Genomic DNA, 25,070 nt, shown 5'->3' on the forward strand with positions numbered 1-25,070 from the left:
CCACAGACCACAACGTCCGGGACGACCGTCAACTTAGATTAAACTTGTTTACTTTTACTCCAGAACATCACATCTACTATTAGCTGACTCCGGATCTAAAACCGTAACTCAGTCGCTCCAGAATCGGAGCTTAACCGGAGAGAAGACCCGGTTCTGGTGGTTCCTGATTGGTCACCTTCCTGGAGATCGGTCACGGCTCAGGAATGTGCACAACTCCAGTTGTTGAGCAGTTTAAACATATTTAAACATTATCCGCGCCACATTTCCACCACTTCCTGTGATGTAGCTCGCCACCTCAAGCCCCGCCCCTAAACGTACGAGCCGGGATCAGAAACTCAACGAGGACAACGGCCCTCCCATCACGCTTCGCTCATCACCCTCTATTGTGTAGCACTGCTGATGACGTCATCCCTCTCTCTCCATCCATCAATGCTCTCCAGGCCCCGCCCCCATTAGTGGGCGTGGCCGAAAAAAGGCGAAATTTCGTGAATAAGGTCGAAATGTTGAGAAAAAAGTCGAAATGTCGAAATTGAGGTTGAAGTACAATTTCGAGAACAAAGTTGAAATGTTGAGAAAAATGGCGAAATTTCGTGAATAAAGTTGAAATTTTGAGAAAAAAGGAAAAATGTCGAGAAAAAAGTTGAAATGTCGAGATTCATTTTGAAATACAATTTCAAGAATAAAGCCAAAATGTCACCTTATTTCTCGACATTTCGACTTTTTTCCCGAAATTGTACTTCGACATTAATCTTGACATTTCGACTTTTTTCTCGACATTTCGACTTTTTTCTCGAAGTGCACAATAAAAAAATCTTCCTCCTCTAAAATATTATTTTCATTTTTCTCCTGCCTGGCCCCAATACTCTTCCGTAGTAAATGATTATATCTTCACCAGATTAAAACTTTAATCCCGGTAGCCTGGTCATTTAATTCAAAAACAATAACAAAACAATGAACATGTTTAATACCATTATTAGTATGTTGTCATGTGACTCAGGCAACAGCTCAAAACACATTTTTAATAACACCAAATAACCCTAATCAATATCGGATTGAGATAATCAATTCTGAATCCTAAGAATCGAATCGATTCTTGACATTTCCCCAGCCATAGTGAAAACCAGAGGCTCCTAACAGCAGAATCTCAGCATCACAAAGTTGCACGAGGAAGCTGCTTATGTAAAAATGACTTCTAGGAAAATCCTAGATTTGTCATTTTATCAACCTTTAACGTTATGAAAATAAGTATCAAATAATATATCTGGATGAAAATCTCATTGATGTTTGAATATAAATCTCATAAATCATATAAATCTAGGTTAAAATAAATTGTAAAAGTGCACAATATTCAACTGCGATTAATAACCAATCAATTAATAATTGATTCCAACTTCTGTTTTTTTGCAGAAAAACAAAAGTCCGTCATTATAGTAACTGAAGACACAAATCCCTGCAGCGAAGCCGCCACCTCCCACTTCAACACGACTACAGAATAACGCCACAGAAGGAGGCTCCGCCCCCTATGATGTCACAGATATGACCAATATTTACCAACAAGTGCAGAGTTAGCACGAGGCTTCGTTTTGAGTGTGGTTTATGAATGCTGGTCAGTACTGAAGTGCTGCAGAAGTTCACGTCGTCATGGCAACCATCGATGGAAGACAGTTCTTAAAGGAGCATGAGGCAGGATTTATGAAAAAAATTCGTATACGTTTTAAGTTTTCTAGTAATAATGTCAGATGAAGCGTTCCAAACCAAAACGAATGAGCCCTCTAGTGTATCTCTCCATTGCCTTGAACAGGCTGTGTGCTGCAAAATGTGCTGCAATTGTGGGGCCGAATTTCCCGCGCTGTCCTGCGTATGTGACGTCACATGACGCTGCATGTGCGTTCTCCCCGTTCTACCGTGCCGGCTTCACTTTTGGCTGCAGTACCCCCGACGACCGTCGTGGTGAAGGGTGGCGCTAGAGAGTCATTTCTTAAAAGGAGCCTCATGGTCCTTTAAGTCGTGCAGTCATACCAGACCATAATAACTGAACAGAATCTGACTTTTCTCCTCGTACGGATCGGTGCCGTGCAACCCTCTGGGACACGCCCACCTCACGTCAATCACTGCTCCTACTAATTAATATGACTTTTCGTTTCTTGTGTCCAAACATCCCCATCTCTCGCGCTGCAGCCGAAGCAACAAAGAACCTGAGCGTTCAGATGTCGGGTTCCCCCTCAGCCGCCTCCTCCTCTCCTACCGAGAGACACAGGGGACGTTCCTTCTGAGAGCTTACAGCTGTCCGTCCTCGGAACCAGAGACGGACCTCGGTCCTCGGTTTGACCCAAGACGTAAAAGAGCTCATGTCCTGAATAAAAGTTTTCCACGCCGTCTCCGGTTCCTGAGATCTCGGTTAACCGATATCGTAACTGAGGACAGTTGAGCCTCATTTCTGCTGCCGGTGAGATGAAGCGGCTCCTCTGGAGCTGCTCCGGAGCTGCTCTGGACCTGCTCCTCTGGAGCTGCTGCTCTGGAGCTGCTCTGGAGCTCTTCTGGAGCTGCTTTGGAGCTAATTTGGAGCTGCTCTGGAGATGCTCCGGAGCTCATCTGGAGCTCCTCTGGAGCCGCTCTGCTCCAGTTCACTATAAAGCAAATGTTCCTGCCCTAATGTGTACAGTGCGTGCAGTTGCCATGGCAACGCGGTACTCCTGTCGAACCGGGGACCCTGTGCAGGAACCGAGGACCAAACAAAACCATTCTGAACAGAACTTAGCGCTGCTAATGGCCCCGAGGCGTGAAGGGCCAGCTAATGTCCCCCAGCAGCCCCGGCGGCGGCAGCTGCTCTCTCGGCACGGCGGCGCGGGGGGGGAAACAGGGGAAACAGGGGAAACAGGCGAAGCGAAGACGCCGCGTCGCTGGACGGAAACACAAGGTTTCCATTTGCAACAGCCAGAAATAGACCTTCATCAAATTAGGATTCAGCAGAAGGACTCGTGATTAATTTCTTGTCAGTGTTTGCATGTTTCTGGGATGACTTCTTTCTCCGTGAGGGGCGTCGGGGGTGTCGGGGGTGTCTGACGTCGACGGCCCCGCGGCCCCGGGGCCCCTCCCACCGGCTCTGGCATTCAGGTGCAGCCTCCCTCCCTCTATAAAGCCCTGGTGAGCTCTGTGATCCTGGATGGATCTGAGGCTGTCTGGCCCCCGCAGCCGGAGGTAAGTACCGAGGCACCGCACCCCCGACCCCTGCACCCCTGCAGCCCTGCAGCCCTGCACCCCCGCTCCCTCACATGCATGGCTCATTAAGGGGGGGGGGGGTTCATGCACCCGGCTGCACCTCATTAACCCGTCTGTCGTTGCAGCTTCACGATGAGACTGTCTTTCTGCACGGTGATCTGCTGCTGCGTGTTGACGGCGGCGCTGCCCCCGGTGAGAGGAGAGGAGCCGGGCAGCACCCTGAGGAGAAGGTGAGCCCCCCCCCCCCCCTGACTGCTGCCCCCCGAGGAGACGGCTGCTAATACTGATGCTGAACTGTTTCAAACCTGACTAATGTGGTCTCAGATGACGGGATGAGCACTAATCTGCTCGTCATGCTTCTCTGATTTATGACCGGCTCCAAACCTGCTGATTTCATGTTTCCATCGTTAATCAGACGTGTCATTTCTGGAGAATCCCTGAGGATGAGACCAACACGGACCTGACACGTGAAGTGTTTCAGCATCTGTTTGTGGTCGTTGCTGCAGGTTTAAGGTCTGGCTGCAGACACACATGAGGAGGGACTCGCCCGCCGGCCCTGTGGGCGCCGACGAGGACGCTGACCCCCGGGTCGGGCCGCCGCCGCGGGACGGGGATGCAGCGCTGCCGCCATCATCCAGGTAACGGGAACAGACTCTGCAGAGAACCTAGGAAACGTCACACTGAAGGTGTAAAAACTAGGCAGGTGTTGATAAATCGATTCTCATATTAATTCCTAAAAATCGATTCGTATGTCTGAAGATTGTAAATTACAGAAGAGCATTAGGGACATGCAGGAGAAAAAATATTTGAGAGGGGAAGATTTTTTTTTTGTTGTGCACATTCAGACATTCAAAGTTGAAATGTTGAGAAAAAAGTTGAAATGTGGAGAAAAAAGTCGAACTGTCGAGATTAATGTTGAAGTACAATTTCGATAAAAAAGTTGAAATGTGGAGAAAAAAAGCGAAATTTTGAGAAAAAAGTTGAAATGTCGAGAAAAAAGTTGAAATGTCGAGATTCATTTTGAAATACAATTTCAAGAATGAAGTCGAAATTTCACCTTTTTTCTCAACATTTCAACTTCATTCACGAAATTTTGACTTTTTTCTCGACATTTCGACTTTTTTCTCAAAATTGTACTTCCACATTAATCTCGACATTTGGACTTTTTTCTCGACATTTCGACTTTTTTCTCAAAATTGTACTTCCACATTAATCTCGACATTTGGACTTTTTTCTCGACATTTCGACTTTTTTCTCGAAGTGCACAATAAAAAAATCTTCCTCCTCTAAAATATTATTTTCATTTTTCTCCTTCCTGGCACCAATACTCTTCCGTAGTAAATGATTATATCTTCACCCAATTAAAACTTTAATCCCGGTAGCCGGGTCATTTAATTCAAAAACAATAACAAAACAATGAACATGTTTAATACCATTATTAGTATGTTGTCATGTGACTCAGGCAACAGCTCAAAACACATTTTTAATAACACCAAATAACCCTAATCAATATCGGATTGAGATAATCAATTCTGAATCCTAAAAATCAAATCGATTCTTGACATTTCCCCAGCCATAGTGAAAACCAGAGGCTCCTAACAGCAGAATCTCAGCATCACAAAGTTGCACGAGGAAGCTGCTTATGTAAAAATTACTTAAAAACATGAACGAACGGGGGAAGGAAAGACTGAAATTGTGACATTTACAGGCGACGTGAGTGACTCTAAAGCTCAGATTTAAGGTGGACTGACTACCGAGGCTTGGTGACCTATGAAGTAAAAACCTCAAAGTACATTTCCTGACGACTATTCAGAATATAAGACTTTACAAACCAGCAAGGAAAACTTGCAAAGTGCAAATTGATATATTCACAAAAGAAAGAAAGAAAGAAAGAAAGAAAGAAAGAAAGAAAGAAAGAAAGAAAGAAAGAAAGAAAGAAAGAAAGAAAGAAAGAAAGTGTTACCAGCTGCAGCCGTGTTACAAGCTGCAGTCAGACGTTACCAGCTGCAGTCGTGTTACAAGCTGCAGTCAGACGTTACCAGCTGCAGTCGTGTTACCAGCTGCAGTCAGACATTACCAGCTGCAGCCAGACTTTACCAGCCGCAGTCGTGTTACGAGCTGCAGTCAGACGTTACCAGCTGCAGCCGTGTTACAAGCTGCAGTCAGACGTTACTAGCTGCAGTCAGACATTACCAGCTGCAGTCGTGTAACCAGCTGCAGTTGTGTTACCAGCTGCAGTTAGACGTTACAGCTGCAGTCGTGTAACCAGCTGCAGTCGTGTTACCAGCTGCAGTCGTGTTACCAGCTGCAGTTGTGTTACCAGCTGCAGTTAGACGTTACCAGCTGCAGTCAGACGTTACCAGCTGCAGTCAGACGTTTCGAGCTGCAGTCGTGTTACCAGCTGCAGTCGTGTTACCAGCTGCAGTCGTGTTACCAGCTGCAGTCGTGTTACCAGCTGCAGTCAGACGTTACCAGCTGCAGTTGGACGTTACCAACTGCAGTCCGACGTTTCGAGCTGCAGTCGTGTTACCAGCTGCAGCCAGACTTTACCAGCTGCAGTCAGACTTTACCAGCTGCAGTCAGTCGTTACCAGCTGCAGTTAGACGTAACCAGCTGCAGTCAGATGTTACGAGCTGTAGTCAGACGTTACGAGCTGTAGTCGTGTTACCAGCTCCAGTCAGACGTTACCAGCTGCAGTCAGACGTTACCAGCTGCAGTTGTGTTACCAGCTGCAGTCAGACGTTACCAGCTGCAGTCAGACATTACCAGCTGCAGTCAGACGTTGCCAGCTGCAATCAGACGTTACCAGCTGCAGTCAGACGTTACCAGCTGTAGTCAGACGTTACCAGCTGCAGTTGTGTTACCAGCTGCAGTCGTGTTACCAGCTGCAGTCAGACGTTACGAGCTGCAGTCGTGTTACCAGCTGCAGTCAGACGTTACCAGCTGCAGTCGGACGTTACCAGCTGCAGTCAGACGTTACCAGCTGCAGTCAGACGTTACCAGCTGCAGTCGCGTTACGAGTTGCAGTCAGACGTTACCAGCTGCAGTCGTGTTTCCAGCTGCAGATGTTACCAGCTGCAGTCAAACGTTACAAGCTGCAGTCGTGTTACGAGCTGCAGACAGATGTTACCAGCTGCAGTCAGACGTTACCAGCTGCAGTCATTTTACCAGCTCCAGTCATGTTACCAGCTCCAGTCGTGTTACAGTCGTCAGTCGTCAGGCGTTACCAGCGTTACCAGCTGCAGTAAGACATTACCAGCTGCAGTAAGACGTTACGAGCTGCAGTCAGACGTTACGAACTGCAGTCGTGTTACGAGCTGCAGACAGATGTTACCAGCTGCAGTCAGACGTTACCAGCTGCAGTCATTTTACCAGCTCCAGTCATGTTACCAGCTCCAGTCGTGTTACAGTCGTCAGTCGTCAGGCGTTACCAGCGTTACCAGCTGCAGTAAGACATTACCAGCTGCAGTAAGACGTTACGAGCTGCAGTCAGACGTTACGAGCTGCAGTCAGATGTTACGAGCTGCAGTTGTGTTACCAGCTCCAGTCATGTTATCAGCTGCAGTCGTTTTAACAGCTGCCGTCAGATGTAACCAGCTGAAACCCTTAACTCAAACTGGATTCTGTTTTTCTCTTCCCCTCCAGCGTCGGAGCAAACGTCCGGTCCAGGAGGTCGTCCAAGCCGTCTGGCTGCCTCCTGATCACGTGTTTGTTCCACGACCTGGTCCACCAGGTGCACGAGGTGACCAACACGCAGAAGGTCCGCTGCGCCCCCAAAGACAAGATCGGCTCCAAGGGATACGGCCGCCGCCGGCGCTCCCAGGACGACGCCCCCCAGGAAGATGACGCCCCCGAAGACGACCTCCAGACCGGGACAAAACTAAAGTGCAATGAAGATGGTCAGCACGGCAGAAAACACAAAACACACGCATAGCGACGCGGCGGCTCTGATGGGACGGAGTCCTGCCGGGCCTCCTGGCCGCTCCGCCGGCCGGCCCGGGGAGCGGGGGCGGGGCTTAGCGGCGGGCCCGCGGCGCGTCTCAGCACCACTCTCATTAATTGATGCATTCGGGCCAGAGCTGTGGGACTTGACGAGAATGTGTGTCTCTTCTCCAGCGGAGCCCGAGGAGCGTCCCTGAGCGGAGGGGGAACCACCGAGGCCAGGGGTCGGCACTTTAATGGGCCCCGAACTGCCAGTGACACGGGAAGGGAGCCGGCGAGCTCCTCGTCGTGTCACGTCTGTAGTCAGAAACATGTAACAGCAACCTGTATATAAACAAATGTATAAAATACACTATCAAGCTTATTTTTGTACTAACTTCAGTGGATCACTGATGTCTCTTCTGTCCTGCTCTGCTCCGCGAGGAGTTTTATCTGACATGTGATCCTCGCGGAGCTGCGTGGCGGATCTGGAGGGTGGCGGCGCTGTGCTGCCACCTAGCTGACAGTCCGAGCACGTACTTCACATTAAACGCTTCATCCAACAGTCTCCTCTGTCTCTCTGACTTTAATCTGTGTCTGTGAGTCTGAGTGTACAAATTATAGAGAAGTAACATACTGGAATAAGCTTCCACCAAGTTTAACCATGATAAACAATAAAGCTAGATTCAAAAATAAATTAAGAAAAGCAGTACTTAGCAAGGAAGTCAGTTTTAGTTAGTTGGTTTATTCTGAAATTGCGTACTCTGAAAGAGTGCGTAAAATTGAATATTTTTTGGAATATTTTTTGAATTTTTGTTGGCTTATTCTGAAATTCTTGGTTTATTCTGAAATTCTGAGTGTGTAAAATTGAATATTTTTTGTTGTTTGGTTCTGGCTGAGTTTCAACAATTTAAGGGTTGAATTCTACGGAGCCCCTTTGGTGACATTTGAAAAAAATAAAATAATGCGTGGCCACGCATTAATAACTCGTGGCCACGAGAAAATCAATGCGTGGCAACGCATTATGTGTCTCGTGCCCACGCATTATTTTACTCGTGGACGGCATTATAACCTACTGTCTGGACTTCGTGGATGCAACTTCCTTGGTGGGATGGTTATTCATCATTAATAATGTTAATTATAGTCTATTTATATTAAAGAGCAAGAGTATTGTCATGGCGAGTGTAGTAATAACATGTGACATTTGAAAAAAATAAAATAATGCGTGGCCACGCATTAATAACTCTTGGCCACGCATTAATAACTCGTGGCCATGCATTAATAACTCGTGGCCACGCATTAATAACTCGTGGCCATGCATTAATAACTCGTGGCCACGCATTAATAACTCGTGGCCACGCATTAATAACTCGTGGCCACGCATTAATAAATCGTGGCCATGCATTAATAACTCGTGGCCACGCATTAATAACTCGTGGCCACGCATTAATAACTCGTGGCCACGCATTAATAACTCGTGGCCACGCATTAATAACTCGTGGCCACGCATTAATAAATCGTGGCCACGCATTAATAACTCGTGGCCAGGCATTAATTATCTCGTGGCCACGAGTTATTAATGCGTGGCCACGCATTATTTTATTTTTTTCAAATGTCACCAGAGGGGCTCCGTAGAATTCTGTGTGATACGTCCGGCTTTAAGCAGCGTTTAACGTGACTCGCGGCCTGTGGGAGGAGCCAGAGGCGGTAGCCACTCCCATCAACGACCGTTGGGAACTTTGTGGATTAAAATCTGTAAAAAAGGAGAAAATGACGTCCCCGTCACGTCTCATCTTCTCTTCCTTCCTACCAAATGAAATGACTACGTTTTTATCTTCTAATTCATTCAACCGTACACACAGCTGATGATTCAAAACACTGAATTTAAGGCTCATTTAAGGCTCATTCTCGATACGAAGGGGCTTCTGGAGAGTTGACTTTTATTTATTTACATTTACTCTGGATTTTCCCCCAAAAAACAAAAAAAATGTTATCATTAAGGGGTCAGAGCCACGGTCTGAGCATCATTGATTCATTTATTTACCTTCATTTAACCAGCTAGATGAACTGAGAGTCCAGAGGTCAAGAGGTCAACGGTCCTTAAAAAACACCCCATAAAGGAAAAAAAAAGAGCCACCAAACATCAGCAAAGCCTTTAAAATCTGACAACATTAAGCTGTAAAATGACCCCAGACTTCCTCCAGACCTCCTTGAGTTCTCAGTTTATTCAAGGTCGTTAGACCCGATCAGCTCAGAGATCTTCTGCTCCTTCAGCAGTCATCAGTAAACACCAATGTCCGTACCATAATACTGCCCCCTCCGTGTTTGATAGGCCCTGTGGATCATGAGCTGTTTTCTTTCTTTCTTAGAGCCGTCCCTCAGGTTTGAGACGTCGTCTCATCACCATGACGACCTCCTCCACTCATTCAGATCTCCTCAGACTTCAGCTCCAGTCAAACCCCGGATCAATACCTGATCAGACCTTTAACCTGAATCATCTGTCTTAAAGTGACACTAACTTCTTTTTAGTGAGCCGTCTAAACACTTTTGTGCCTCTAAAAATTTAGGTACTCTGCATCAACTGGCCAATATAATATTTATATCTCAACATTTTATCAATATCTTGGGTTTTTTGTGTGACACATCTTAAATTAAAGCCATCGTGGTGGAAAACTCTTGAACCTCCAGACCCGCCTGGACCTGTCTGGACACACCAGGGAACAACGGATAAAGCTGCTCCTAACATTAAACCAGACCTGAAGCAGTTCCCTCAGAGACCACAGGGGGGCGTCGGAGCTCTGCGTCACCCAGGAACCACCACAGAACCGGCTTCTCTCTCAATGATCTGTTTCTGCAGAACTTTATCATCTCTGACCTGCGATGAGTCAGAACTACTCAGAAAGACTCCAGTTGTTATTATGGGATGGAGTATCAGAGGTAAAGTGGCCGGCTGCACAGCAACGGTTGCTAGGAAGTGGTGCTGCTTCCCAAATCTGCCTCATCTTATTAGGGCCCGAACACTTACAGTGCGAAGGCCCTATTGTATCTGTAGGAGATGTTATCCTCGTTCGCGTTTTTATTTTTCTCGTTTTTCTTCCGACGAAAGGAGGGCCTTTTTGCCCCCCTAAACGTGCCCAAAAAGTCACCAAATTTTGCACGCAAGCCAGGCCTGGCAAAAAAATTGATATTTAATGGTTTACATCAATGGGCGTGGCAAAATGACTCAACAGCGCCCCCTAGAAAACTTTGTGCCTCAAGCTCCACGTACATGCATGAAAATCGTTACACACCTGTATCATGTCGCAACTTAAGAAAAGTCTCTTGGCGCCATGGCCGAAACCGAACAGGAAGTCGGCCATTTTGAATTAATCGTGTCATTTTGGTGCAATTTTTGCCATTTCTTCGGCCGCTTCTTCGCCCGAACCGTAACGTGCACCCAGGTGTGTTATACATCAAAATGTGCGTCTCGATCCTGCGTCGATGCGCATTACTTTTCTTAGTCAAAAGGGTTACCGTGGCGACGCTAGACGCCAAAAAGCGTGCCCCCCCCTTCATCTGATTGGTCCATATTTGATAGTTCCTACTTTCTGCTATAACTTTTGAATGGTTTGACATAAAGAGTCATGGGTGGTGTCATCGGACTCGGTTTTGAGTCCTTGACCATAATTGGTGCAAATTAGCCCCGCACCTTCTTCTAATTGGTCGATATTTGATAGTTCTTATTTTCTGCCATAACTTTTGAATGGTTTGACATAAAGAATCGTGGGTGGTGTCATCGGACTTAATTTTGACTCCTTGACTTATTATCTTATTTATTATATATTATATTATTATCTTATTATTATTGTTTAGCTGTAATTAACATCTGCAAAGGTCCAAAAGCCTCATATAATGTCGTGTTTTTATCCACAAGCAGAACATTGAGCCCAAAAAGGTCCCGCTCCGGCGTCCGACGGACCGGGTTCCTACCGGGGACCAGGTCCGGGTAGGAACCGGTCCGGGTAGGAACCGGTCCGGGTAGGAACCGGTGCGGGTCGGAACCGGTCCGGGTAGGAACCGGTGCGGGTTGGACTGATCTGTAGGCGCCGGCTCCAACATGGAGGTGGTGAAATCTAACGTACCCCGTCAGGTAAACGCTACACGAAGCTACGAGGTTTTTGCGTAATTAGGGGCGTGGTTATCGTGGTTATCACTAATCAGCCAATCAGAATGCAGCTACGCCCCCAGAGACCGCCCATTAAAGGGGCGGGGCTGCTTCAGGGCAGCAGGGAAGGTGATTGGTTGTTTATGGTGTGAGGAAGGCATGGTGGGGGATGGGGACTGGGAACCAGTAACTTTTGGTACCGTCCTCCAAAGTACTTTCTCCCAAGATACTTTTGCCGAGTCCAAGCTTGGCATTCTGGGCAATGAAAACGGCAGAATATCAACAAACACGTCTGTGATTGAGGCGGAGCCGGTGAACCAAGGTGTTTTGAGCTGTTCTGCAGCCACCTTGGTTGCTCCATCCTCGAACCCTCACAACAGAGCCCCTCCTTTCCCTTTGTGATTGGCCCGGTACGTTACGTACCAGAAGGGGAAAAAAAGCTCTGAATGCTGAAAGTTGCAGTAGATCCCGTCGGACCGGTCCCTAAACCGCGTTATGATTCGATAGAGGAAAATAACCTCCGCCGGAGCTGAACCATCAACTCCACACCCGCAGTGAACAAACAAGGAAGAGGCAGGTCTATTATTAGCCGTGGAGCCGTTAGCAGAGAAGTTCTGGTTGAGCGAGGCATTTCCTCCCTCGCCCCGTTGCCACAGAGCCACAGACAGACTTCCTGAAACTCTTTTTCCAGCAGCGAAAGGGTGAAGCGGCCGTGTCGGACACGACTCTGCAGTCCGGGAGCATCACAGGAATCTGTCGCATCCAGAAGTAAGTGAACCCCTGGCTGACAGTCGCTCTCTCTCTCCCCCTCCTCAGCTTTCTTTTCCTGTCACTTCAAGTAACTTCAAGTTCCTCCACGACATCTTTACGCCTCTCTTTCACTGTTTATCACACTTTTTGGGTTAAAGCACCAAAACTGCAGTTTGTTTGAAGCTCAGAATGTGTATCTGGGTTGTTTTTCTGAGCTAAAAAGCAGCTTTTGGGATTTAAAACCTCCTAAAGAGCAGGTTAGAGCTGGTGCAAGCGGCTCTTGCAACAGCTGCTTTCCCTCGGGGCTCACTGCCGAGGGTTTGTCTAAACGTGGGCGTGTTGTTGTTGCTCAAGTTTCCACAAGTCTGGTCAGGTGCTGCCGTGACGGCGTCTCCTGCAGGTACGAGAGTCTGCAGGAAAACATTTCTGCTGATGTGAGAAGTTCAACAGCCCTGAACTCAGCTGATGTCAGTCTTTGAAGCTTTTGCAGATCTGAGCAAACAAGCACTTCCTGTTTGCCTGAAGGGTTTCGTACACATCTCCAGCAGCCGACCGGCAGGCTTCCCTGAGAGAGAGCAGGATGAGGAGTCTGATTATCTCTGAAGGGTGACTAGGGCTGGGGCTGGATTCAAATGTCAAGAACCGATTCGATTCCGATTCTTAAGATTCTGAGTCGATTATCAAGATTTGATTTGATTCGATTCCGATATTGATTTGGGTTAGTGTTATTAAAACTGTTTTTTGAGCTGTTGCATGAATTATATGACTGTAGTTCTGCAACATATTAATATATATTGAGATTCAACCCCAAGTATTTGCAGCTAATGATGCTGTAAGGACCAATCAGCTCCCAGAATGCTGGTAGAACTGCTTTCAGAAACATCGTGTGGCAGAATTACCAAACAGATCCAGGGAGGAAACAGAGTCGTATGAAATCGGTTTTAGTTTATTCCACATTCCGTTTTTATTTTTTTCCATTTTTGGTCTTTTTCCGTTTTAAATGTTTGAGAATTTGGTTTTTATCATTTTATGAAATTGTAACCCCAAGACAGTATATAAAGTAATGAAATATAGACAATTTATGTAATTATGACTGAAAACTTTAATGTTTTCATACCTTTAAACATATTTAAAAGGCAAAAACATGGCACCAGTTATTCTTGTGTTCAACAAAAAATTCCTTTTTTGGGCATAAACAAAAAAATACCAAAAGTTTTAATGTAATTATGAAAAAAAATCAATCTTCAGACATGGATTTGGGTTAGTGTTATTAAACCTGTTTTTTTTAGCTGTTGCATGAATTATATGACTGTAGTTATGCAACATATTAATACTGGTATTATATTGAGATTCAACAGCAAGTATTGGCAACTAATGATGCTGTAAGGACCAATCAGCTCCCAGAATGCTGATAGAACTGCTTTCAGAAACATCGTGGGGCAGAATTATTACCAAACAGATCCAGGGCAGCTAAAAGAGGACGGCTTTTATTTTTTCCCATTTTTGAGAATTTGGTTTTTAGCATTTTATGCAAATGTAACCCCAAGACAGTATATTGTTAGGATTTTGTGAAATTGTTTAAGAGTTTGAAGGGTTTTTCTATAAGATTCTACACTGGTGGTTTTCCTCTAGTTGCAGGGTCAAGTCTAGTTTATGACTAGGCTGTTAAATAGTTCAGATATTTACTCTTCGTTAAGTGAAGGCAATGAAGATAAACAGATGTTTTAACCCTGATGGGTCTTATCCGTTATCTGGGTTTACATTTTAAGTAGGAAGCAATAAACAGGGATATAGAAAGAGAAGAAAACATTGTGCATGATATAAAAAAAGCTTGTAGTAACTTTGTTTCTATTTCACTGGTTTTCTTATGGTGCACCAGACAAACGAACACGAGGATCTTTCAATAAAGCAAAGAAATATAGACAATTTATGCAATTATGACTGAAAACTTTAATGTTTTCATACTTTTAAACATATTTAAAGGCAAAAACATGGCACAAGTTATTCAGGTGTCCAACAAAACATTCCTTTTTTGGGCATAAACAAAAAAATACCAAAAGTTGTAATGTAATGATGAAAAAAAAAATTAAAAAAAAAAAAATCAAGCTTTAGACATACGAATCGATTTTTAGGAATTAATATGAAAATCAATTTAGAATCGGCGAATCGATTTTTTCCACATAGGCCTAGTGGTGATGTCACCAGGGAAATAAAACAACTGCTACGCGCCAGGAACCATTTAAATGTTCCTGAATGTCAATATCAGGGCCTCAGATATGCAAACATCCCTCAGCGTTGCAATCTCCTCTTCATGGAAATGAAGAAAGGAGAAGAAAGATGAAAGTTCAAAACTTCCTCCATCTTCTACTTCCTTTCCTTTCACACAAAACCACTTATGTGCCTGATAGTTACTCTAATACTCACAGATTATCAGTTCAGCGAGTATTCACCGATGATTAGCCGGTGTTGAAAAAATCAATTGTCCGACTCTAAATCAATTTTCATATTGCTATATTGTTTATTTTTAATACCAAAGAGCGAAATTACCGGAGTCAAATTCCTTGTTGGGCAATGTTCAGACCTGGCCAATAAAGCTGATTCTGATTCTGATATTAATTACTAAAAATCGATTTGTATGTCTGAAGATTGATTTTTTTTCATAATTACATTACAACTTTTGGTATTTTTTTGTTTATGCCCAAAAAAGGAATTTTTTGTTGAACACAAGAATAACTGGTGCCATGTTTTTGCCTTTAAATATGTTTAAAGGTATGAAAACATTAAAGTTTTCAGTCATAATTGCATACATTGTTTATATTTAATTACTTTATATACTGTCTTGGGGTTACAATTTCATAAAATGCTAAAAACCAAATTCTCAAAAATTTAAAACCGAAAAAGACCAAAAATGGAAAAAATAAAAACGGAATGTGGAATAAACTAAAACTGATTTCATCCGTCTCTGTTTCCTCCCTGGATCTGTTTGGTAATTCTGCCCCACGATGTTTCTGAAAGCAGTTCTATCAGCATTCTGGGAGCTGATTGGTCCTTACAGCATCATTAGCTGCCAATACTTGCTGTTGAATCTCAATATAATACTAGTATTAATATGTTATAGAACTACAGTCATATAATTCATGGAACAGCTAAAAAAACAGTTTTAATAACATTAACCCAAATCAATATCAGAATCGAATCAAATCAAAGCGTGATAATCGATTCTGAATCTTAAGAATCGGAATCGAATCGATCCCCAGCCCTACTGATGATGCATCACTTGATTGTGAGGCGCAGTGTACCTGCAGATCGGCTGCAGGTCACTTTGGATAAAAACAGCTGCTCAACGTAATTTAATGTTTTATAAAAACACAGTCCTGTTTCTTCTTTGTTGCTCTAAAAGCCAGCACAGGAAGTTACGAACCGTGGCCTCGTACCTCTGGTTCTGAGTCAGCAGATGGTCGGGGGGGAGCGAGGTATCTGGCGTTAGCATATTGTTATCTGAGGCCAGGAAAACGGCGGCGTGCTCATATCAAAAGGAGGTCATTTCCAAGGCTGGAATTCATTTTTGCTAAAAATAACAGGAGCAGCCAGGGCCGTTCCTGGCTTTGTGGGGGCCCCCGGGCAGGAGGATGTTCGGGGCCCCCCGTCGGCCACCGAACCACGATGGAGAGATTCCTCTCCCACTAAATCTGTCCTGGACGTGGTGGAGGACCTGCAGGACCTGGATCTACATGCCAGTCTGCAGACGAGGGTCTGCAGGTCCAGACCTGGGGCCACAAAACATTCTTAAGAAAAAAAATCTTCTTAAGTGTAATTTTTTTCTTAAGTTCAGTCTTAAGAAGAAAAAAGAGAAGAAGTCATATTCTCCAAAAAGGTTCTTAAGTATTTTCTCAACTTCCTTCTTAAGTTTCTTCTTAAGAAAAAACTTAAGAATAAATGGTATTCTTGAAATAAAAGTTCTCAAATTTGTTCTTGACTTTTTTCTTAACTTTAAGACAACTTTGACCTGTCTTAAAATTTCTTCTGTGAAAAGGTAAGACTCTAATATCACCTTTTTCAACACATTTTAGACAAATTTAGACTAGTAGGTCATAGTTTGAGGATATACTTTGTAATTAATTACACAAAGAGCCTGTTAACTGTTTGTTAGCATGTTAGTTAGCGTGGTAGTTCATTATTATTAATTTTCCCCAATAGTATTTTTTTCGCACATTAATCTCATCCACCATAACTTTGAAAAGTTCCTGCATCTCTTTTTCTCCTTCTCCATGTTTAGTGAGTGACTGACGGTTAAGACGCAAACTACCTGTATTATATAATATATTTATATATATATACGTTGTTTGTTGGCGCGTGCAATGCAATGACATATTTTAAGAAGTTCTTAAGTAAGAAAAATAAGAAATTCGTAAGAAATGACAGTTCTTAAGACGGTTCTTAAGAAAATATTGAGGAATTGCACTTATGAACTTTCTTATGAACTTCTTATTTTTACATCTTAAGACATTTCTTAAGATCGTTCTTAAGAACATATTGGTGAATCCGGCCCCTGGTCCTGACTAGGCAGGATCTGGTCTGGACTCAGGTTGATTGATTATTCAGAAATGGCTCGTAGTTGTGAGAACACTTCTCAATCCACTCCAAGTCACATGTCCAAATGTATATATATATATATATATATATATATATATATATATATATATATATATATATACTTAAATTCTTTACTTAAAAAAAGAAAATGTTAAACTTGTTAATTAAAATAAATTAAATTCTGGTGTCGGATAAGAAGTGAGCACTGAAACCTCTCTGCTCCAGACCAGAACATATAATAAAGACTAAAGACGGCTCGGTTTAAGATGGTAAATTATTACTATTTTATCTTGTGGCTCACTAAAGTGAAACAGTAGAAATTATTATTAAATAAAAAAACAAAAAAAACTACTTTTTAGTGATTCATCACCCGTGTGGTCATGACAGGTATTTTTACATAGTGTGGCTTTAAAATCTGTTTAAAAATCTATTTAATGCATTTGAAATCCTGTATGTGTGTATAAAAAATAATAAATATAAAATGATACCGTTATGGTGAATATAAGATGTTCCCCCCTTGTTCCAGCCATCTTTTGGGAGGGAAGAAACACAGCATTTAATAATAGTAAAGATAAAATACCAGATCTCGTCTTAGTGAGGACTATTTTACTTTTGAATCCAGGAGTGTTTGCATCATCAGTGGCGACGCCGCAGGGTTTCCTCCCTCAAGTATCAGGGGCTCATGAGGAGCATTTAAAGGTTTTTGGCTAACTTTGAAATTATTGTAAAATTGAAGAGATTAATAATAAGTTTCAATATTTTAGCTTTTTTCTTATTCTAATTAGACAAAGTGCTTGAAAAGGTGAGACTCTTCATGTTTATGTACCTTAAAAAACAAAAATCTCGATGCTTCCAGTTGCTGCTAGTAGTTGCTAAGTGATGCTAGCTGTTGCTAAGTGATGCTAGTTGCTGCTAAGTGATGCTAGTTGCTGCTAGGTCTCTGTGTTTACATCCAGACCTTCAATCTAAGATGGTAAAAAGTTTTCAGACATAGTTTTATAGTTTTTTTTCTTTAAACAAAAGAAAAAAAAAAGACCTAATTTAATAGTTTAATAAAAAAAACAGCTTCTATTCGGATCAATGCAGTCGTTTTCGTGGCGTTTTCCTCCGAAGCCATCGTCTATAAACTAAACTATTTAAAACTCCCTAAACGTTAAAAAACAACAGAGCTAAGTTTGGATTTACGACCAGAAAGTAGTTTAGTTCCAGAACATTACGGATGACTTGGTCTGGACCAGGGACGGTGCAGGGGTCCGGGTCGACCCAGCAGATCCACCTCCGCCCCCCTTATTCCCCCCCAGCTGGACGACATCGCTGCTGCCACGTGTTTGCAATCGACTGTAATCAGGACTGAGTTCATATTTCAGGTTAAACTTTAGCAGCTGCAGAACTTCACATTTATTTCGGTCCGCTTGGCCGCGACCGGGTTCCTCCTCACGCCTCCATCCGTCCTGGATCAGGTCTCCAGAACCTGGTTCCTGATGGTTTCCTCGTGTTGCTGCAGGAAGCTCGTACCAAGTATTAATCTCAGCTTTGTTGTTTCCAGGTCAGCGAGGATGAAGAAGAGGGACACGCAGCTTCCCAAGCAGGCGTCCACGCCGTCCTACGGACGCGGTGAGTTTAGCTCTGCCGCCGGTCACTCAGAACCCAACGACACCTAGATCCATCAGCGGTTCTGGACCAGGAACCCGATATCAGGTTGCGGCTCTGTTTTCACTGGCAGGAGAAACTATGTGAATCCACTGGAATTAATTATCCGTAAAATATGACCCGAACCTCATCTAAGTCGCAATAACGCGATGCTCCTGAGCCGACACGCAAACACGATTACAGGTTCACGTCCTTATCGAACATTCACAGTTCTTGTGGAAACAGTAAAACCCGAAGAACTGGACTCATGGTTCTGGAGTTGTCTTTTAGAACCACTTTAGTTGATAAAGTGTCTCTAAAGTATCTGCTGGCGTGAATTAGAAGATCAGGAGGACCTGAAGGGATGAGGATGGAGAGAGATGAACAAGTGAGAACAAGCTGGATGGTTTAGTTCAGGGGTCGGCAACCCGCGGCTCCAGAGTCGCATGGAGCTTTTTAAAAAATGTTTGACCTTTTTTTTCCTTTTTTTTCTTCTTTTTTTCCCTTTTCTTCTTTTTTTCCTTTTTTTCTTCCTTTTTCCTTTCCTTTTTAATCTCGACATTTAGATTTTTTTCTCTAAATTTCGACTTTTTTTCTCAACATTTCGACTTTTTTCTCAACATTTCGACTTTTTTCTCAACATTTCGACTTTTTTATCAAGATTGTACTTCAACATTAATCTTGACATTTCGACTTTTTTCTCAACATTTCGACTCTTTTCTCAACATTTTGTGTTTTTGGTCCAATATGGCTCTTTCAACATTTTGGGTTGCCGACCCCTGGTTTAGTTTAGCCCCTTTTCCACCAAACCGGTTCCAGTGCTGGTTCTGTTTCACAACTCGTTCAACTTGGAACCAGCTGAGAACCGGTTTGTTTTTCCACAGCTCGGTGCTAAGGGGAGCCACGTCATTACGTCTCTGCAAACGTCAGTTACGTCGCTGCGTTTGCGTGAAAGTTGAAGCAACAACAAGGTATCTGCTCTAACAGGACTTGGTCCACGTAGCTCCTCCGTGGACACATCTCTAAAAGACAGGTTGTCTCCTCCTCCTCCCATGATGCTTTGCTGCATCCAGATTCACTCTTATTTGAAAATGTCTCCGTCTCCCAGTCTTGCTGTTGCCGTTGGTCTTAATAACTCCGCCCCCTCCGCTTACGTAAGCGGTTCTTTCCTCTAGACCAGCAAAGAGTTGGTGCTACCTTGGAACCGGTTCTTCTGGCCCCGGAGCCAGTTCTTTGTCAGTGGAAACAGAAAGCCCGGTTCCAAACTCAGCACTGGCCCAGAACCAGAACAAGCCCTGGAACTGGTTTGGTGGAAAAGGGGGGATAGAGCAACACATCCAGCCAAGAGAGTCCAAAGACCCCAGACAGAACCTCACAGACTACGTTTACATGCAGTCAAAATTCATGTTATTACTAATATTCCGGTTACTGAAACATTGGGAATAATCTGTTTCCATGCGTGAGCTAACAGGGTTATCCCTGTACACATGGTAATGAATCATTCGGGATATCTGGATCAAACCAGCGACGCACGGAGAACGTGATGACGCAATTAGCGTCATTTCCGCTTCTTCTTCCTGTATCCAAATTCAAAACAAATGCTGCTTCGCGCAACTTTTCTCTCACCTTCTTGTAAATCTTCTATCCCGGTACTTTCTACCGTCTACAAATGCAGAAATGTTCATATCCTTCATTACATTTATGAAGTGATTAGTCTCCTCCTGGTCTTGTGTTTCTCCGTGTTTATAAGAACTTCCTGGACTCAAAAGACCAGGATTCCTTGCGAACAGAACATGCGCAGAAAACAAATTCATGTTCCGTTTGATGGGGATATCCCGTTTGGCGTTTTCATGAACAAATATTCGGGTTAGAAAAGCAGTAACCCAGGGGTCATATTCGGGTTTTTAAAAACCCGAATATGAGCAAATTCGGGTTATTCAAAGGGGTTATTGACTGCATGTAAACGCAGTCACTGAGGTCCAGGAAAACCCCCAGTGGAACAGAGACATCACTGGTCCTGGTTCTGCCATACGGACGTCCTCGACCCAGCAGGAAGTCCACGGAAGACCGCCGTGGAAGACCGCTGAAAAAACTAGGAGGATGAGCCTAAAAAGGAGGTAAATCCACCGCGGAGCGACTTCAGGAGAAAATCCACCTTCTGGACCACATTTGATGGCAAATTAATACACTCCAGGAGGTTCACATACTTTATCCTGCCACTATATTTCAATAAACTAAACACAAAAACTAAAACAGCTACAAAAACCCAGGTGCGGCTGAAGCGGCCTTCAGCTCCAAAAACCGGTTCTCTCCCTGGAAACGGTTCAGGCGACGCCTCGCCGCTGCAAACAAACCAGGAACCCGGCCGGGGAGTCACCCCCCCCAGGACGGGTTCCAACAGCTACCCCATAAAACGCTGTTTCATCACTGACAGCATCTCGTTTTCACCTTTTCATGGTGAGAAAAGTTCATCTGTTTGGAGCCAAAAACCAAACGGTTCGGACAGATTTAATGTTATTCACCGTCCAGACACTAATACTCCCAAATACACAACAGTTATGAGAACAAATGCATTTACACCAGCAACCCAAACCCAGAGGCTATGGAAGGAATTCTGTACCATCATTCATATTAAAATGGATTAGCAAAACTTTTACTTTTCATTCTTGGAATAAAGCCGCATTTTTTTAAACATAAATAAAATTAATATGAACTTATCCGAACTACATTTTCATTTTCTTCTTCACCACTGCACATTCTGTGACTTAATTAAAATGATAAAGAAAAAAAGACATTGCTTCTTCGTTTTCATGCCAGCCCCGCAAAAAGTGTGACATAATTCAAATGTAATTGTTAATCCCAAGTGACACAGGAGAGTGTCGTCAGTAATCTGCTCAGTCCCCGGTCTGAGTTGTGCAGGTCCGGTAAAGTTGGACAGATATTCTCAGATTCCCCCCTCTGGGATCAGTAAATCTTAAATAAAGAGACGTAAACGCATGAATGTTGCCGCTGTCCAATCACCGAAACATAAACAACAAGTTTTAAGCCCATTGTGATCAAAATGAGACTCTAAACTGCACAAAAGACGTTGATTTCAATATGCAACTGGGTGTATGACGCTAATTTAGGGACCGTCTACAAATTGCAGTCCCCATATAATAATATCCAATAACTTATTCAATAACTTTAATTATTTTGTGAACCATTGGCATACCAGTACATTAGTTCTGTAGAATCATATTGGATATTCTTACTGAAATTTTCTTTTTTTTTCTTATTTTCACCCTGGGGTTCACTCACCCCCGACTCCTCTTCACATCATCCTGACAAATTAACCGTATATCGACTATATTAACCACTTTTACTGTTTCATCCCTCGTGTTTGTGAACTGGATCAGGGCACATTTACCGTATTTTACGGACCATCAGGCGCAACATCAATGAACGGGTCCATTTTCATACATAAGGTCCATGATAAAACTATGAAAACTGGAACCAAACAGTCTGGTGAGTCGAACTTTATTCAACTCAGAATATCGTTCAGTTGGAACTAAAACAGAAAAATAAACTAAAATTTTAAATCATTCGTCTTCCACGAATCCATCAATAACAAGTGGAGGTGGTAAGCATCGTACTACGTCCTGTTCTCTGATTGGTTCATCGTTGCCAGCGATAGCAGACACCTGAAGTTAGTGTGAGATTGGAACAACGTTGGATTCCAACATTTGATTATAACTGGATTATGATGTAGATTTGAAAATTGGGTTTTTACGCTAATGGTCACCAGCAGATCACCAGCAGGTCACCAGCAGGTCACTACCAGCAGAGACGTTCAATAAACAAGACAGCCCACTACAGTTCAGTTTCCTGTATCTGTGTCACGTGGGTTCCCCCACTCCCCCGCCAAGTCTATTGAGTCCTACGGGAAAAGTGAACGTGAGCACAGATTATTATTACCAATTCCTTCGCCCCATAGTAACCTAAGTAAATATGGGACCCATTTTTCAAAAGCCACAAACCTTCTGAACAGTCTGACACCAAAATGGCAATTTTCAGACTGACAGATTAGGAGAAAATGAACTTTGTTTGAGACCTGTCTCTGTCTGAGCAACACACTTCCGCGAGATTTGGCTCTCATAGCTAATAATATAATATAATAATAATACATAGCTCTGCTCAGAGCAGAACTGCCAACGTCGTTTTCCCAACGGATAAACTGAAATTTAAAATTAAAATAAAACTTGCTTCTTTGCTTAATAATACTGTTATTGTTATTATTGAAGTCTTTTTGGAAGGGAAAAAAAGAATATTAGACTGATCCCATGATTGATATCAGGTTGATATCAGACATTAAAGTAGCAGATAAAAAAAACGAGCAGCAAAATAAGGCGCAAATATTAAAGTTGTACTGTATCTCGTTCACAACACTTCCAAAACGATGTGGGGAGAGGGGCGAACACGCCCACTTAGGAGACAGGAAGTGGATACCATTTCATACCATTGGCAGAAACGGTAATGCGTTATCTTCTGTATAGAGTATCTTTGCTACCAGGTCACTACCAGGTCACCAGCAGGTCATCAGCAGGTCCGGTTCTAGTTCCGACTGGAAGCCCCTGGTTGCCATGGCGCTCTAAACACCCCAAAATAGAGATCTGAGGGGGCAGCAGCTGCAGAGATGCAGAAGGAGGACCTGATAAAGAGCAGAGCAAGCTGGACCCCAGCAGTCGCAGCCACATCCCTGAAGGGGGGACGCCTCGTAGACCCGAGACCGCAAGACTCCGAGGGACTCCTGGTCCAGAGGAGCTGGTTCAAGGTTTAGAAGTCTGATTCTGGGTCCAAAAGTCCGGTCCCTGGTCCAGAAGTCCGGTTCCGAGTTGAGAAGTCCGGTTCCTGGTCCAGAACTCTGTTTCCGGGTTCAAAAGTCCGGTTCCTGGTCCAGAAGTCTGTTTCCAGGTTCAAAAGTCTGTTTCCGGGTCCAGAAGTCTGGTTCCGGCAGATGTGAGCAGACAGGGATCTAAACATGGCCCAGGTTACGATCGAAGGTAAGAGACGGATGCAGCTGAACCAGTCGGTCGTAAAACGCTGTGATGACACCTATAAACCAGTTATTTGGAGGCTCGTTTCCACGGTTACAGACGTCTCTCCCGGAGGTTTGATTGACAGCTGAGGTTCTGAGCGGTTAAACGCGAGTCACGGATTTATCTTTCCCTGCACATACGATGAAAAACGACTTCTATAACGGCGAGACGGGAGGTGGAGGTCGTCCAGGAGGAGGCTCAGCTGTTCCGGCGGGGAGATATCTGGGGCGCCGGCCAGGACGGCGGCGGCCCAACGAGCCGCAGAGGGACGAGCAGCGAATAGCAGCAAATAGCAACCGTGTCGCCGCCGCCGGAGCCAAGATTCCTGGCGTTTCAGCCGGACGGAGCTGCAGCTGGTCGGGGGGAACAACACCTTCCAGATATATCTGAGAGTGTTTCTGCGAGGAACCGTTTAGGTGCAGCTGTAGGTGTCACCGTGTCCACGGCTAGTTCCTCCCAACCAATCACATGCCAGATCGTTAAGATTAGCTGCTTTGTCTCCACATGACCCAGATATCAGTAATGTGGAGTCTCTGAGAGGAACGCGAGGCTGGCGAGGACGCTAACGCCTGTGAATGTCAACTTTACGATCAACGCCAACTTTACGATCGCATAAACCTTGTCGTAGCTAACGAGGAAACACGCAGACGTCACCGGGACTCACAGATGTTTACACTTTTACAGAGAAACTAACCTGTTCAAAAAGAAATGTGTAAAAGTGCAGGTTTCCGTAAAACACCGTCCTGGTTGGTGGACTAGCGAACGACTTCCTGGTTGACGGACTAAGAACAGACTTCCTGGTTGACGGACTAACAACAGACTTCCTGGTTGGCGGACTACCAACCAACTTCCTGGTTGGTGGTGTCACGTCTGGGGGTAAGGTGTGGACCCAAACCCAGGAGAGCAGGATGAAATAAGAGGAAAAAAGGGTTTATTAACAAAAAAACCAAACCAAACTAAAGTGCTGCAGAGCAGGATCACAGGCTGAACAAAAACAGGAATCATAAAAACCAGGGGAAACATGGAGGGAACAAACAGTACGGTCCGACAGGGAACAAGGGAATGACAAGACCAGATATACACAGGGGATAACGAGACATGACGAGACACAGGGGCAGACACAATCAGGGCAGATGGGACACAGGCGGGGCAAAACAGAAACTGAAAGTCACAAACTGGGGGGAATGTCAAACCTTGACAGGTGGTCTACCTACCGACTTCCTGGTTGGTGTTTCACTAACCAACTTCCTGGTTGGTGTTTCACCAACCAACTTCCTGGTTGGTGGACTACCAACCAACTTCCTGGTTGGTGGTCCGTCAGCCGACTTCCTGGTTGGTGGGCTACTAACCAGGACGGTGTGTGACGGAAACCTGCACTTTTACACATTTCTTCCTCAACAGGTTAGTTTCTCTGTAAAAGTGTAAACATCTGTGAGTCCCGGTGACGTCTGCCTGTTTCCTCGTTAGCTACGACAAGGTTTATACGTTGATCGTAAAGTTGGCGTTTGCGAGCGTTAGCGTCCTCACCCACCTCGCGTTCCTCTCAGAGGGTGCGTCCGAAATGCCATACTAAAAAGTATATACTAAAAAGTATACTTAAATTTGGCACACTTTTGAGTAAACATCAGTAGTGTGCATTAATTCGGACGTACTATTAAGAGCGCACACGGCACTTCCTGCTGTAAGGAGGGGGGAGGGGGGGGTGTTACCATGGTAACCTGTCACAGCAGCGGTAG

At 44.2% G+C, this 25,070-nt stretch overlaps 2 protein-coding genes across 3 annotated transcripts in view; both read left to right on the forward strand.

Moving 5' to 3' along the window:
* Positions 1-3,046: 3,046 nt before the first annotated feature.
* On the forward strand, positions 3,047-7,708 carry LOC133444580 (pro-adrenomedullin-like). 2 transcript variants are annotated; one of them, XM_061722424.1, is made up of 5 exons: positions 3,047-3,198; positions 3,345-3,449; positions 3,726-3,857; positions 6,865-7,118; positions 7,336-7,708. In XM_061722424.1, the coding sequence occupies exons 1-5, from the start codon at positions 3,164-3,166 to the stop codon at positions 7,356-7,358; spliced, it is 549 nt and encodes a 182-aa protein (XP_061578408.1). In that variant the 5' UTR covers positions 3,047-3,163; the 3' UTR covers positions 7,359-7,708. The 2 variants fall into 2 exon arrangements, with proteins under 2 accessions (XP_061578408.1, XP_061578407.1); XM_061722423.1 differs by having other exon boundaries at positions 6,865-7,708.
* A 4,014-nt stretch (positions 7,709-11,722) lies between these two features.
* The window catches only part of LOC133443713 (AMP deaminase 3-like), a 41,570-nt gene continuing 28,222 nt past the window's right edge, over positions 11,723-25,070 (forward strand). Inside the window, exons 1-2 of the mRNA XM_061720886.1 lie at positions 11,723-12,052; positions 18,174-18,241. Of these exons, the coding sequence (XP_061576870.1) occupies positions 18,184-18,241 (58 nt within the window). The 5' untranslated portion in view covers positions 11,723-12,052; positions 18,174-18,183. The remainder of the gene's footprint in view (positions 12,053-18,173; positions 18,242-25,070) is intronic.

Source organism: Cololabis saira, chromosome 5 (genome assembly GCF_033807715.1).
Source record: "Cololabis saira isolate AMF1-May2022 chromosome 5, fColSai1.1, whole genome shotgun sequence".
In the NCBI taxonomy this organism is placed as follows: domain Eukaryota; kingdom Metazoa; phylum Chordata; class Actinopteri; order Beloniformes; family Belonidae; genus Cololabis; species Cololabis saira.